The sequence below is a fragment of the Hyaena hyaena genome, unplaced genomic scaffold, assembly GCF_003009895.1.
Source record: "Hyaena hyaena isolate Hyena2069 unplaced genomic scaffold, ASM300989v1 scaffold_123, whole genome shotgun sequence".
Lineage (NCBI taxonomy): Eukaryota > Metazoa > Chordata > Mammalia > Carnivora > Hyaenidae > Hyaena > Hyaena hyaena.
Genome location: NW_024080756.1, coordinates 3319135 through 3334702, shown reverse-complemented (window position 1 = coordinate 3334702; position 15568 = coordinate 3319135). Strand labels below are relative to the sequence as shown.

The 15568-nt window shown below is 35.7% G+C and overlaps 1 protein-coding gene across 1 annotated transcript in view; it reads left to right on the top strand.

The window, feature by feature from the left end:
- AK9 (adenylate kinase 9) overlaps positions 1-15568 on the top strand; it is a 125440-nt gene that overhangs the window by 73529 nt on the left and 36343 nt on the right. Inside the window, exons 22-28 of the mRNA XM_039237385.1 lie at positions 593-682; positions 1137-1337; positions 1706-1827; positions 8356-8568; positions 9991-10251; positions 11328-11452; positions 15326-15545. Of these exons, the coding sequence (XP_039093316.1) occupies positions 593-682; positions 1137-1337; positions 1706-1827; positions 8356-8568; positions 9991-10251; positions 11328-11452; positions 15326-15545 (1232 nt within the window). The remainder of the gene's footprint in view (positions 1-592; positions 683-1136; positions 1338-1705; positions 1828-8355; positions 8569-9990; positions 10252-11327; positions 11453-15325; positions 15546-15568) is intronic.

The window sequence follows — 15568 nt, the reverse complement described above, 5'->3', positions numbered from 1 at the left end:
TGGTCTATACAAAATTTATGTTTCAGAACTAGGAGAGACTGTAAGGTAAGAAGATAGATAACTAGTTCTTCCTTCCCTGAACCATCTATGTTGGATCTGTATGTGAATCGTCTTATAACATCCAGGAAAATAGTGTTCTATCTATACCTTTAATACACCCACAGCTGGGACTTTGATATATCATTGTCTTTCATTTCCACTTTATGATTTTTTTTTTTGGTGTATTTTCATCGGTGGATTAAGAAACTAAAAGAAATATCAGGGACTCCTAGTCTGATGCATGCGAACAGAAGTTTGAATAATATTTAACAACCGTTATCAGTCAGAATTGTGTACCATGTTTAAGTCAGAATTGTGTGCCATGTGTATATTATTTTGGTCAATGTCCTTTTATATACTTTTAAATATTCTTCATTTTTCACTCTATATTATTAAATATTTTATGCCATACTTTACCTAACAGGAACTGTATTTACACTTAGACATAGTATATACAATTAAACTGTGTTTTGAAATTTTCTTTGTGCCAAAAATTTCATACAGGAATAAGGTTTTAACATTCAAACACTAACCATTAGCTTCCTTTCTTAAGTATCTGAGCCTGGGGAGGATACTACAGTTGGAACAGACATTTCAAAAGGATCCAAAGAGGGCCTAGAAACTAAAGGATTATCTGAAACAGGTTAGATTATAAAAGTACTTAATGTGTGAAAGTACTTTTCATATTCTTTTACAAAGGGTATAGTCCCTTATTTAGGCATGGTACCAATTTCCTGCTTTCTTTCTATGTTATATACCAGTTAGTATGTATTAATGTAGCTTATTACACTAAAAACATATGTAGCCGATTTACAGTATTGTTTTTTATCAAATTTTATTTTATACATTGACAGTTAAAGTTGCCATATGAAATTTTTAATAATTATACAAATAATTTTGATTTTATTAATGATAATAACTCATCTAAGCCATTATAAAAAACAAAGCATAATTAAAATATGAATTTATTAATGTATATTATTACTTAGAAAACTAAGTTTATTTCTTTCAAATGATATTAAAATATTAAAAGTATAAAGTCTAAAGATGTAATATTTGAAGACTCTTTTTTCTTTCCTTTAACCTTTACCCAAAAGTTGTACTTCCTGAGTTTCCAGAAGATGCTTATCCTGATGTTCCTGAAATGGAGCCAATTAAAGAGAAGGTTAAAAATTTCAACGTTGTCTGGAAACAGCTAGAAACAATAATCCATGAGTCTTTCATTCAAATTTTAAACTTGGAGATTGCTAACAAAACTCCAGAGGAACTACTTCAAAAAGTAGTCGAGACTATGGAAAGTAAGAGCCGTAATCATAACATTTATTGTCAAGAGCAGGTAATATTATTAAAAGCACCATGAAAGTTTAAAGCCTTTCATGGTAGCTTGGGAAGTAAAACATTCAGTATATTCAGAGTTGATGTTTAAAATATTTAGCAACTCTCATAGTGCAAGCACCTGTCAATTATAATAGTTTTGGGGTACAAACCACTGGCCAAACTGGTCAGCTGTCATTTAAAGAATTTGTGAATACCTGTTTGCATCTACATTTAAACTAAGAGATCAGTCATTATAATCCATTTTCCTAATCCTTGACTACTGTTTTATGCTAATATCCTTTTATTCTAAAAATATCTTCCCAAAAGTCACTCCTTTTTTTTTTTACAGAACCCTTCCAGTATGCTGGATGGGAGTTAACTGTGGAAGATTATGATGAAGAAACAGAAGACTATCAGGCTGAAGCTGAAGTTGATGAGGAGCTGGAAGAGGAAGAGGAGGAAGAGGAAGAGGTATGACTCCTTTATTACTTCTCATTCACATTGGTCACATCATTGAAAGTGCACATATCCAGAGTGGTAACCAGCACTTTGGGGCCCCCAAGAAAACAAGCAGGCATCCTCAATGTTATAAATAAGCATTTTCAACACACTTTGCCTCTACCCAGCTTCGCTTGACCCCTGAAATGCCAGGGCTACTTAGACAATATTTTATACCCACAAAAAAAGGAAAAGGAAATCTTAATTTTTTTTCCATGGAAACATCTATAGGTATTAGAGACAGAAATATTTCACAGAAGTGGGTGTTTTATATAAAAACCAAATAGCAGTGGCCTCTTTGGGAGGCTGCTTGTATGATAATAAGGAACAATACTCTCGAGTGGAACAAGTCATTGTCAGGCATTAATCTACTCCCTTAGCAAGAGAATTTTGATAAACATTCTCATTTGATAGCTACCCATTTCAGGTATCTATCAGTAATAATTTATAATTGATAACTTACCAATAATAAAATAGGAAGTGATTCTTTTAATTTTAGGTTTTATCAATTCTTTCAAGACTCCTAGACCCAGTTCCAACATGAGAGGAGACTCTCCCCAACACAGCACCTAGCACTTTCCAGACACCAACAGGGTGTCTGAGAATTCACTTCAATTCTGATACTGTCTACCTGGAGATAGCATCAGATTCCAGGGGTTAAGGGTTCAGTCCCAAAGGACTGCTCTCCCCTCCTACCTCAGACGCCGGTCACAGCCCCAGGTTATTTCCTCTGCTTCTGACTGACTGGCTGCAGATTAGGGGTTCCGATAACCTCAGGTTATTGAACCTTAGGTTCAATTACTTTGCTAAAGCAGCACACAGAACTCAGGGAAACACTTACATTTACCAGTTTTCTAAGGATAAGATAAAGAATACTAATCAACAGCCAAATGAAGCAGCACATAGGACAAGGTCTTGAACAAAGAAGCTTCTGTCCTTGTGGAGCTCAGGGCCCTGCTTGGTAGCACATGGAAGCTCTTCCAAAAGAAAAGACCAGAAAGCTGTCCTCTTGGGTTTTTATGGAGGCTTCAATATGTAGTTATCAATGACTAAGTCATTGGCCATTGGCTGATTCAAACTCCAGCCCCTCTTCCCCACCCCACCTGGAAAGGTTGGGAGTAGAACTTAAATTTCCAACCCTCTAATCGACATGCAATAGCCTGGATGAAACATAATTATGTTAAGAGAAAGAAGCCAGACAAAAAAGAATATATCCTGTATGATTCCATTTACATAAAAATTTAGAAAACTAATTATAGTGCTAGAAAACAGAGCAGAGGTTGCCTGGGGATGGGGCAGGTAGGAGGCAAATAGGTGCACGAGAGGGAGATTTTACAAAGAAGTGTGAGCAAACTTGGTATTATTGAATATGTTCATTATCTTGGTTGTGGTGATAGTTTCACAAATGAATACTTCTGTCAAAACTTATCAAATTTTATACTGTAAATATGTATTTAATTATTGTATATACTGTAAATATGTGATTTTATGTCAGTTATACCTCAATCATGCTATATGGTGGTTATTGCTCAATGATGAACTTACAAGTAATTTTTATTTTTTAAATATATTATCTGATTTTTTAACATGAAAAATGTATAATTTTTACATTAGGAAAAATCAACAATAAAGATATTTCCCTTTTTCCAGACAGAAAGTACAAAAAGAAAAAATAGTTCCAATGCCACTCCAGAGTTCAGGAATCACACCAAGATAGGCCCAAGTGTCTCTTTCTCATCAATCTTGCCTATGCTTAGGGTGGGTTTAAAGCTGTATGTTAAGTCTTTCTGTATCTGTGGGAAATTATTACCTCTTCTCAACCTCTTCCTTTTTTTTTTTCCTTCCATAATACCTAATACTCATTAGGTCTCTTGGATCTATTCTCCAAATATCTGTATCTTTTCCCTCAAATTCTCCATCTCTTTACTCTTTTGTTCATATATTTGTAGATAATGTCTTCCATTCAGTCTTCTCATTAAAGACATTCATTGGGGTCCTACTGCTGTTATAACAAACTACCACAAAGCTAGTGGCTTAAAATAACAAAATCATCATACAGTTCTCAAGGTTAGTTCTCTGAAATGAATCTTACAGGGCTAAAATCAGTATTAGCTATGTTCCTTCTGATAGAGGAGAAAACTTTTCCTGTCTTTTCCAGCTTCTGGAGGCCACTTGCATTCTTTGGTTTATGGCTTCTTCCTCCATCCTCAAAGCACATTATTTCAGCCTTTGCTTTCCATCATGTTATCTCCTCTTCTGCCTTTGACCTTCTTGCCTCTCTCTTACAAGGACATTTGTAATTAAATTGGGCCACCTGGATGACCTTACCATCTCAACATCCTTAATCACATATGAGGTAATCCACTCACAGGTCTGGGGATCCTTGGGAGCCATTATTTTACCACAAGTGGTCACTCTTTTCTTAGGTTCAGTTATGTATTTTGTTGGTGCCCATGGATTCTTTCTACTGTTTACTTGCATTTCTAATAATGTCTTCATCAATTTTCTCCTCAAATATTGGTTTCTTTCCATCTGTGTTGCAAAGTTTTGTGGTCTATTTGATCTGACTTGAACTTTCAGTTGACTAGGCTTCCTTAGATGGGTGGTGTTTTTCTTTCTCTTTTTTTCTCTCTTTTTTTTTTTTTTTCATGTTCAGTAGGATTCAGAACTGTTGCTAGAGTGCTTTAGGTGACAACATTCTCAAAAGTTATAACAGGCAAAGTGACTTCTCTCCCAATAGATCATGAGTATAGAGACAGATAGGGCATATATTGATTGCTGAGGCCTATGACAAGCCCACATTACCCAGATTCTTCATACTTACTCAGATTCAGGGTTAGGAGGACTCTTCCCACACATACAACTCCCTCTTGGTCTTTTGTGGACCAGAGAGACCACAAGCACTTCCCTGGTCATTGCTGATGCTAACATTCCCTGGGAAATCCAAAAATTCAGGAAAACAAAATTCCTCCTAGCACTTGACATCTTAATACTCTGTCTCTCTGATGTTTGTCTCCAGGCACTCATCCATAGTGGTAAATAATGCCATCCGAGTTCCCTCCCCTCGGATATTTATGCATACAAGTTGTCTGCCCCAGCAGTTAAGTTTAAGACCAAGAAGGTGGTAGAGATAGGAAGGGAGTGTCTTCATATCACCATTTCCCCAGAATCCCTGTTCCAAGACACTCCACCCCATCACCTCTACACACATACCTCACATTCTGTTTCTAAAATTTATTTAGGGATAATTCTAGACCTACCCATTGTAAGGACAAACCTGAGTCAACCAATGTAAGCCATTTACAATTAACCAAAAAAAACTTTTCTTAATTAAAAAAAATGACTCAAAAGGATTGAGATATAAAAAGCAAATGCTAACAAAAAGGAAAAAAGAAGAAGAAATGGCATTCTGAGAAATGGCATTCTGCATCTCAGTAAAAGTAGAATTGAAGGAGAAATGCATTAAAACAACAAAAGAAGATACTTTACACTGTCAAAGATAAGTAAAACTGGGCACTGAAGTGATCAGGACAGGTTTTAATCAATAGGGAAAAAAGTCCAGTGTAAACTGAACTCTGATTTGGACAGAGGTTTTAAAGGGAGAATTAGGACGCAGGAAGGAGAATAAGCAGGAGCCTATAGATTCAGGGAAGGAAAAACCTACCAGTGTCCATTGATAGATGAATTGATAAAGAACAAGTGGGACACTCACACACACCACGCACGCACACACACAGGTGCCCGGGAGTATTATTCAGCCACAAAAAAGAATGAAATTTTGCCATTTGCAACAACATGGATAGATCTAAAGGATATAATGCTAAGTGAAAGAAGTCAGTCAGAGAAAGACAAATATTATATAATTTTACTCATATGTGGAACTTAAGAAACAAAGCAAACGAACAAAGAAAAAAGAGACAAACAAAAAACAGACTTTTAAATACAGAGAACAAACTAGTAGTTGTCAGAGGGAAGGTGGGTGGGGAGATGGTTGAAATAATTTAAGGAGATTAACAGTACACTTAACTTGATGAGCACTGAGAAATGTATAGAGTTGTTGAATCACTATATGGTATACCTGAAACTAACATAACACCGTATGTTAATTATACTGAAATTTAAATAAATATTTTTAAATGCTCTAAGTAAAAACAATAAAAATAAAATTCTCATGAAACAAAATTATATTGGCCTACATGTAGGTCAGAACTTATACTTTCAGTATCATTTGAGAGCATATGGTTTTACTGCAACTTCAACAATGCTTTTAAATAAAATTATATCTTATAATTGGATATATTATAAAAGTCATATAAATGAGAACAAAGATTGAAGAATTCAACACAATTTTCAGTGTCACATGATCTTATTTCAGATTTATCAAAATCCTTAATTTTGAGAGATTATACATTTCAGTTTCAAAATAAAAAATATATATACTCTTTTCTAGCCCTTCAAATAAAAGATTACATATAAATACTTTGCAGTATGGCAGAAGTAGAAATTAGAATTACCAGGAAAAAAAAACATGATACCCAGTTATATTTAAATTGCAAATAAAAGAATAATTTTTATGTATGGTACATACTTATACTAAAAAGTTATTTGTTATCTGCAATTCAAATATAACTGGGAACCACATTCTTATTTTTTAAGTCTGGCAACCCTAATTAAGTGGATTTATTAGCAGGAAGAAATTAGGCATTCAACTCAAGAATCTGGGAAAAAGGCACAACCAAATAAAGTAGAAAGGAGAATAAAGGCAAAAATTAACAAAATAGAAAAAGAAGACAAAATTAAAACAATAGACCTAATTTCAAAAAATCAAAATTTGGGGGGTGGCTCAATCGATTAAGCATTCGACTCTTGATTTCACCTGGGGTCATGATCTTGCAGTCATGAGATTGAGCCCCGCTTTTGGTTTTTTGGTTCCATGCTGGACATGGAGCCTGCTTGGGATCCTCTGTCTCCCTCTCCCTCTGCCCGTCTCCTGCTTGTACATGCTCATGCTCTCTCTCTCTCTCTCTCTCTGTCTCTCATAAGAAAAAAAAACGAAAGAAAGAAAACTTGGTTCGCTGGCAAGAGTAATAATATAGACAAACTTCTGACAAGTCTAGGTATAAAGAAGAAACAAATAACATTTGAAACAAAAATAGGTATATAATCAAAATTTTAAAACAGGATTGTTTTAAATTATAGGAACTTTATACTAATAAATTTGAAAGTCAAGATTAAAAGGATTTTCAAGACATGAATTACTAAAATTTGCTTAGGAAGAATGATAAAAGCTGAACAAACAAAAATAATAGAGGGGAGTTACAAGTTATGTCTAATATACCTTTGTTGATTAGATAATTGCTATGTTGTTTAAAATCTTCTACATCATAGGGGTGCCTGGGTGGCTCACTTGGTTAAGTGTCCAACTTCTGCTCAGATCATGAACTCACGGTTTGTGGGTTTGAGCCCTGTGTCAAGCTCTGTGCTGACAGCTCAGAGCCTGGCGCCTGCTTCAGATTCTGTGTCTCCCTCTCTCTCTGCCCCTCCCCCACTAGCACTCTGTCTCTTTCTCTCAAAAATAAACATTGAAAAAATTCTTTTTAATCTTCAACATCATAGAAAAATAGCAGTACTTCCCAGCTCATTTTGAAGTTTGCATACCTCTCATACAAAAACTGAACAAGAATGGTACAAGAATTGTATAGATTATTAGTCTCATGTTTGTACCTTTACAGAAAGTTGTTCATTGTATCTTGTTTTGGGGGTTGAGGGAGAGCAGGGACTAAAAGAGGTCTGTTGTAGAATAGTCATATAAAGTATTATTCCATTGCTATTTTTTATTTATTTTTTTTTTTAATTTTTTTTTTATTTATTTCTAGGAGAGAGAGAGAGAGACAGCATGAGCAGGGGAGGGTCAGAGAGAGAGGGAGACACAGACTCTGAAATAGNAGTCTTCATTCATTTGCCACACTTTATCCGAGAGTCATAAATCTCAACTGACACAACAACCTAGACACAAACACACACTTTATTTTTTTTTAATTTTTTATGTTTTTTTTTTTATTTATTTCTAGGAGAGAGAGAGAGAGACAGCATGAGCAGGGGAGGGTCAGAGAGAGAGGGAGACACAGACTCTGAAATAGGCTCCAGGCTCTGAGCTGGCAGTCAGCACAGAGCCCGACGCGGGGCTCGAACCCACGAACCGCGAGATCATGACCTAAGCGAAAGACGGACGCTTAACCGACTAAGCCACCCAGGCGCCCCACCATTGGTATTTTTTAAATACTGTGTTTGTGTCTAAATATATGTCTCTTTTTATATGTGTATCAGTAGGATATACTTTGAAAAAAGGGTCTGGAAGGATACACAAAATTGTGGATTGTTTTAAAGGCATCTTATTGTCGATTAAGTATTATTCAAGATGCATTATTTTTTAAATTACATCTTCAGTCTTATATCAAAATACTTACAATACTGTTCTCCAAACTGAATTAATATTTGTAGAATGAAGGAAGAATTAAGGAGAAGAGAAGGCACTTGGGAGATACCAAACACTTTTGTCCAGTGGTTCTCAAAGAAAACTTCATCCTACAACCAGGCAGCACAGAAGAAGCAGCTAAATACCGAGACAAGATCTACTACTTTTCAAGTCCTGAGGCTAGAGAAAAGTTTCTGGAGCATCCTGAGGAGTATGTGGCTCAGAATGAACCATTAAAGGTGAAAATGATACTCCTCTTCCAATGCTCAATCCTGAGTACTTGTTCAAGGACTTCCTACCAACCATCAGTTTGCTTAATAGAAAACTCCCTGATCTGATATTAACAAAATGATGAAAATACCTAAATTCCAAGAAGAAGTTTTTGGAATATGCATAAAATAATTATCTATTTTAATGTTTGTAGTAATGCCTATGTCAAACCAACACATACTATCTGTCTTTTTAGCGGAAGTAAAAAGACATGGCTGAATTTATTGCTTATACATTAAGGGCCAGCTGTGCTGGTTAGTCCCTCTAGAGACTCCAGAACAGTCTCTGATCTTAAGACAGGGGGTGGGTGGGATTCAAAGAATGGTGGACTTTAAGTGGGTTGACCTTTGTAGAAGTGCGGTTACTCAAGTTCACACTCAGAGGCATGATCATAGGGGCAAGTCTGTGCCTGACTTGGTTAACTCTCGGGAGCAAGGGCTGAACCGGTTCACTGGACTGAAAAAGAGTCTTGTTATATGGCTACAAAGGAATCCATGTTTTCCTAAATTTGTGGTAACACTTTTTATTCTTACTTGTTTATCACCAATCATAAAAGAGCACACTGTGGTAATATTTTATCCATTAAAAAAAATAAAGTACACACATAATTGCGCCAGCTTTAGACAAGAGCTTTTATTTTTAATTTTACTTTCTCACCCTATTCTACACAGATGTATATTCTTTCTAGTGTATATATTTTATTATGTTTTTTTACTTAACATTGTATCAATGGAAGTTTATGTATTTCTACATAGATCTCATAATGCTTAATCATTTAACATGCCATTTTAACATCTAATTGTTTAACATCTAATTGTTAGACATTTTTCACAGTATTTTTCCTAGTGTGATTTGTCATTGTGGATATGAAATAGTAATTAGGAAATCTTTGGGCATGTCATTCTTTGTTTCTCTTAAATTATTTTATTAGTATATTCCCCAGCATGGGATTACAAGATCAAAATATACAAGTCACAATACATTGTCACTTATACTTTTGAGATCACCAATGCCTTCTTTTTCTTCTTTTTTAGTTAATTAAGCTCCACACCCACCATGGGGCTTGAACTCACAGCCCTAAGATCAAGGGCCACATGCTCTATCAACTGAGCCAGCCAGGTGCCCCTGACACCAATGCTTTCTTAAAAAGAACATATAGAACATGATTTAAACTCTTCTGAATAATTTGGGCCATTCCTATGAACTTCAATTTTTATATGGTACCCAGAAGAACTACTAAAATATGTGGATGGCTGTGGCTTCTGACACTGCTGGTGTTTTGAAGTGATAATTCAGTCTTAGGGAGGCTAATTAATAAGCATTATGTTTTCTAAATTACTCAAAATTCCTTTTCTTTGCTCTCCTCCTACCCTACCTCTCTCCTGTGGCAGGCTCCTCCAATAAGAATATGCCTTGTGGGCCCACATGGCTCTGGTAAAACTGTCTGTGGAAGATACTTAGCAGAAAAATTGGGCATTTTTCACATTCAGTTTGAAGAATTTCTTCAAGAAAAACTAATGCTCAAAACCGAAAAGAAAATAGGAACTGAATTTGAAGAAGATTCTGAGGAAGAACAGCTTGCAAAACAAGAACTCGAAGAACTTGCAAATCGGGCTAATGTCAAGATTGAAGAAGAAAATACAAAGAAACCAGTAGTAATATTAATACTCTATTTGCAGATAATTATGCTTACTGGTACTACTTTGGGGAAGTAGAATATAGGCAGTATAAAACTCTATAAAGTGAGTTATGTCATCCTCCCCATATGTTATATGCAAATCTTACTGCTCCTCTAGAATACAAAATACTAAGTTTTATATAACCCCAATAAAAATATGAACAGCTTTCCCTGACATTACTGTTTATAGCATTTATTTGGGACCATATTATTTTATGTCTGACCTAGACATGTTCTCTATTTTCTAACAAATATAAAAATCTACCCCAGTACCAGCAGAGATCTTAAAATATTAATTTCTAATGTTGAATCATAAGAAATTTTATATGTCTTTTAGATGGTTTCTTTCTGGGGTTGTAAAGTGAAAGTTCTTAATTTGAACTCACTTTTTTTTTAGAGAGAGAGTGTGTGCAAACGGGGTAAAGGAGGAGAAGGGCAGAGGGAGAGAGAGAATCTTAAGCAGACTCCACCCTCAGCATGGAGCCTGACACAGGGCTTAGTCTCATAACTGTGAGATCATGACCTGAGCCAAAATCAAAAGTTGGATGCTTAACCGACTGAGTTACCCAGGTGCCCCATTTCTAACTCACTTTTTAACCATTAGCTAGACCCTTTTATTCTCAAATGATCCCCTGTAAATGGACCCGTATAGATTGTATCCCAGATGACTGCCTGTCTCACCCATCATTTAATCAGGATCTAGGTTGAATAATTACAAATAAATGACAAAAATTAGTTAAGCCTTGTGAGTGATATAAATTGAACAAGGTTTCAGCAAAAAGTGATGAGACAGGTATCCAGAGGCCATGTATAAAAGTCAGTCATGCTAATTACTAATAACTCCTCTGAGCTATAACAATAATTTAATATTTAAAACCAGATTAAATATTGATTTAAAGAAAAAAGCTCAAGTTTTAAAATGTTAACAAGTAGCAGTATTAAAAATGACCTAAGGAAAAAAGGTCTCATCCTCATCAACTATGTAATTTATAGATTATTTATTAATACAGTTTTAAATTCTTTGTTTTCTTTTCTGATTTTTGTTTTTAGTCTCCAGAAGTACAATTTACAGAAGAAGAAGAAGCAATCAGATTAAATCTAATGGAAAATGAGCCATTGCCTCCCGAAATTCTTGAAACAATTCTTTCTGAGTGGTGGCTTAAGGAACCAATGCGGTATCTTATTTTATATAGAATTATACAATTATTGACTTTCATTTGCTTTGTTCTTAAAAGTTAAAAATATAATCCAAGTGTGAGGGTGAAGGGTACCTGCACCTGGGTGGCTCAGTCAGTTAAGCGTCCAACTCTGCTCAGGTCATGATTTCATGGTTCCTGAGTTTGAGCCCCAAGTAGTGCTCTGCACTGATAGCACAAAGCCTGCTGGGGATTTTCTGTCTCCCTCTCTCTCTATCCCTCCCCTGCACAAGCTTGTGTGCTTGCTCTCTTGAGCTCTCTCTCTCTCTCTTTCAAAAATAAATAATTAAACATAGGAAGGAAGGAAGGAAGGAAGGAAGGAAGGAAGGAAGGAAGGAAGGAAGGAAGGAAGGAAGGAAGGAAGGAAGGAAGGGTGAGGTTGAGACCCAGGCGTTGGTTGTTTTGAAAGCTCCCCAGCTGATTCTAATGAGTAGGTGTGGTTAAGTACCCATATTCTAAACTCGTGCACACTAATGATGGGCTGGACTCTTCCTTATAGCCTTTCAACAATTACACTTAAGAGCACTTATATCTGTCCATAGTATACTTTAAGGAAAGTGTCCCTTTCTTAAAAGCCAGGAACAAGCCTGACCTCAGACAGGACAAATTTAGGAATCTCCAGGCCATCAGAGTATAAAACTTCACCTCAATTTCCTAACCAGGATATCTTGCTTTGATATCCACCAGAAGAAAGAGAAATAGCAAACATTTATATGGACCAATAATAGCAAACACTTATATGGAACTTACCATATGCCAGGTACAGTTCTATATTTTATTCACATTAACTTGCTTAACCCTCACTACTATCTTATGGAATAGAAACTTTTATTATCTCACTTTGAAAATAAGGAAACTATATCACAGACAATTCAAACAACTGGCGAGTCCCAGTGCGCCTCTGGGCACACTTTTTCACCTAATCTGTGGCATAAATGAGTGAGTGAGATTATTAGTCATCAACTTTAATTTTAAGTTCCTATTGCTTAAATTAGATCATTTGTTGTGATTAACTTGGGCAGGTCGACTGCAGCAATGTAGTCATGGGTTATTCTTTGTTAATTTAGCGCCTAGCTTCACACCATACATTAAAAAATTTTTTTAACATATGGATTGAAGAATTCAAAGTAAAAAGTAAAATTGTAAAACGCCTAAATAAAATAGCTAAATACTATGCAACCATTAAAGTGTATTGTAATGAAGAATTTGTAATAGTATAAGAAATGTTATTATATAAAAAATACAAAGTTATTTATAATAGCAAGGTGGACACATGAGGAACAAATTGCAGAGAAATAAAACAAAATGTCAGTAATCTCAGAGATATGAGGTTATGTATAATTTTGCCCTTTTTGTGCTTTTCTATATTTATTTATTTATTCTTATTTATTTAAGTTCAAGTTAGTTAACATACTGTGTAGTCTTGGCTTCAAGAGTAGAACCCCGTGATTCAGTTCTTACTTAGGACATCCAGTTCTGATCCTGAAAAGTGCCCTCCTTAATGCCCATCCCCCATTTAGCCCATCCCTCCACTCACTTCCCCTCCAGCAACCCTCAGTTTGTTCTCTGTATTTTAGAGTCTCTTATGGTTTGCCTCCCTCTCTGTTTTTATCTTATTTTTCCTTCCTTTCCCCTATGGTCATCTGTTGAGTCTCAAATTCAACATATGAGTGAAATCATATGATATTTGTCTTTCTTTGACTGATAGTGAGATGTGTTGCTTTTATAATCAGGAAAAAAAATCAACATATTTTCAAAAGGCTATTGCATGAGTCCTAAAGAGAGATAATAAGGGTCTGAACTTATGTACAATAGTAGAAATGGAAATGTAGGCACAGAAGAGGACACGTCAGGGCTTTGCTCTTATGTGTGGGTCACAAGAGGGAATTAGGGGAGCCATCCAAATGTCTCTGAAGTTTGGCACCTGAATACTAGTGAGTCAGAAGTAACAGCAGTGTGGAAGGTAACAACAACTATGATTTCTGACAGGATGATACATATATAATTCCTGAAGGGCACTGCAATGAAGAGATTAAGCAGCTTTTGGAAAATTTTGAGTTGAAACTCAAAAGAGCAGCTGGGTATAGAAGTAGAGATTTAGAAGTCATTGACAAAGAAGTGTGACAGCTAGAATGGTAGGGATGAATATGTTCCTCACAGAAGAGGCTATGCTGAAGGCATCTCTAAAGAAAAAGGCATATATCTTACAGCCGAAGTATAAACATTTGGCCACTTAAGAATGTGGGAAACATTTTAAAATATCAGGTAAGGACTCAAACTGTCTAATGATCATAAAAGTCCTGTTCCTATTAGGGAGAAAACATATTTAAATATAAATACCTAAAACCCTATTTTATTTATTTATTTATTTATATACACAGAATTTTATTTTATTATTTTTTTTTTACAAATAGTTTATTGTCAAGTTGGTTTCCATATAACACCCAGTGCTCATCCCCACAAGTGCCCTCCTCCATGCCCATCTCCCCATTCCCCCCCCCACATCCATCAGTCCTCAGTTTGTTCTCAGCATTCAAGAGTCTCTCATGGTTTGCCTCTCTCCCCCTCCCCCACTATTTCCCCCTCTCTTCTCCCCCACGGTCCTCCGTTAAGTTCCTCCTAATCCTCCTATACGTGCAAACATATGGTATCTGACCTTCTCTGCCTGACTTATTTCGCTCAGCATAACACCCTCAAGGTCCATCCATGTTGCTCCACATGGCCAGATTTCATTGTTTCTCATTGCCATGTAGTATTCCATGGTACAGATAAACCACATCTTCTGATCCATTCATCTGTTGATGGACACTTAGGCTCTGTCCATGTTTTGGCTATTGTTGAGAGTGCTGCTATGAACATTGGGGTACATGTGCTCCTATGCATCAGCACTCCTATATCCCTTGGGTAAATTCCTAGCAGTGCTATTGCTGAAACCCTACTTTATTTTATTTTTTAAGTTTATTTATTTATTTTGAGAGAGACAGAGACAGCGTGAGTGGCAGAGGGGTAGAAAGGGAGAGGGAGTGAGAGGGAGAACAGTGCAGAGCCTGATGTGGGGCTCGAACTCATGAAACTGTGAGATCATGACCCAAGCTAAAATCAAGAGTCAGACACTTAACCAACTGAGCTACCCAGGCGCCACAAACCCAATTTTAGATAAACAGGACAAACTCTTATTCAGAAGCGGACCAGTACTGTCTCTGTCAAGTAAACAAAGCCACGTTCTTAATGCCTGATTGTTTTATAAGTATTATGAAAATATAGTCATGTTGCAGTTAGTTTTCTGATCCTTACAGTTTCATCATACTTAGGCAAGTTTTATAGTTCTATTTGAATATAATCATCTTACATATATGAGTCAGGATACATACATTAATAATTGTCATTGATTACAAGGGGACCCGGGAAGAGAGTATAAAGAGTATAAACTGTCTCATGAGAGAAAGCATCACTAGAAGAAAAAACTACAAAAAGGTGGATTCCCATTAAAGGTGGGCTGGCCAAACTCACCTTCACATGAAGGGTGACACAGTCATAGTGTGGGCACTTACTCCTCCCAAGCAGAGAATATATTTTCTATTCAATTTTCATCAAATATTAAGACTATTTACAACTTAAGAGAACTTACCCATACTATTAATATAAGTATAAAATATCCCCATTTTAATTTAATTCAATACATTTAGAAGACACACCATGTTTATACAAGTAGAAATATTAAAAGAAATAATATACTACAATAAACTTTTAAAACTATTCATTGCACATCTTATATAAAGTTGTGATTTATTAATGTTTTTTATTTTAAATATAATAGTATTAAAGCAAATAAATTATGAAATTTCCATCTAGTTCCACAGGTTTTATATTAGATGGCTTCCCACGGTATCCTGATGAGGTCCTGTTTCTGGGGGAACGTGGGTTTTTCCCAGATGCTGCTGTTTTTATACAAGTTGATGATCAAGATGTTTCTGATCGCCTCCTTCCTTCCCAAATTGAAAAGTGGAAACTGAAACAAAAGAAGAAATTAGAAAGGAAAACACTCATCAAAGAAATGAAGGCAAAAATCAAGGTATGTATCCAACAAAAAAATAT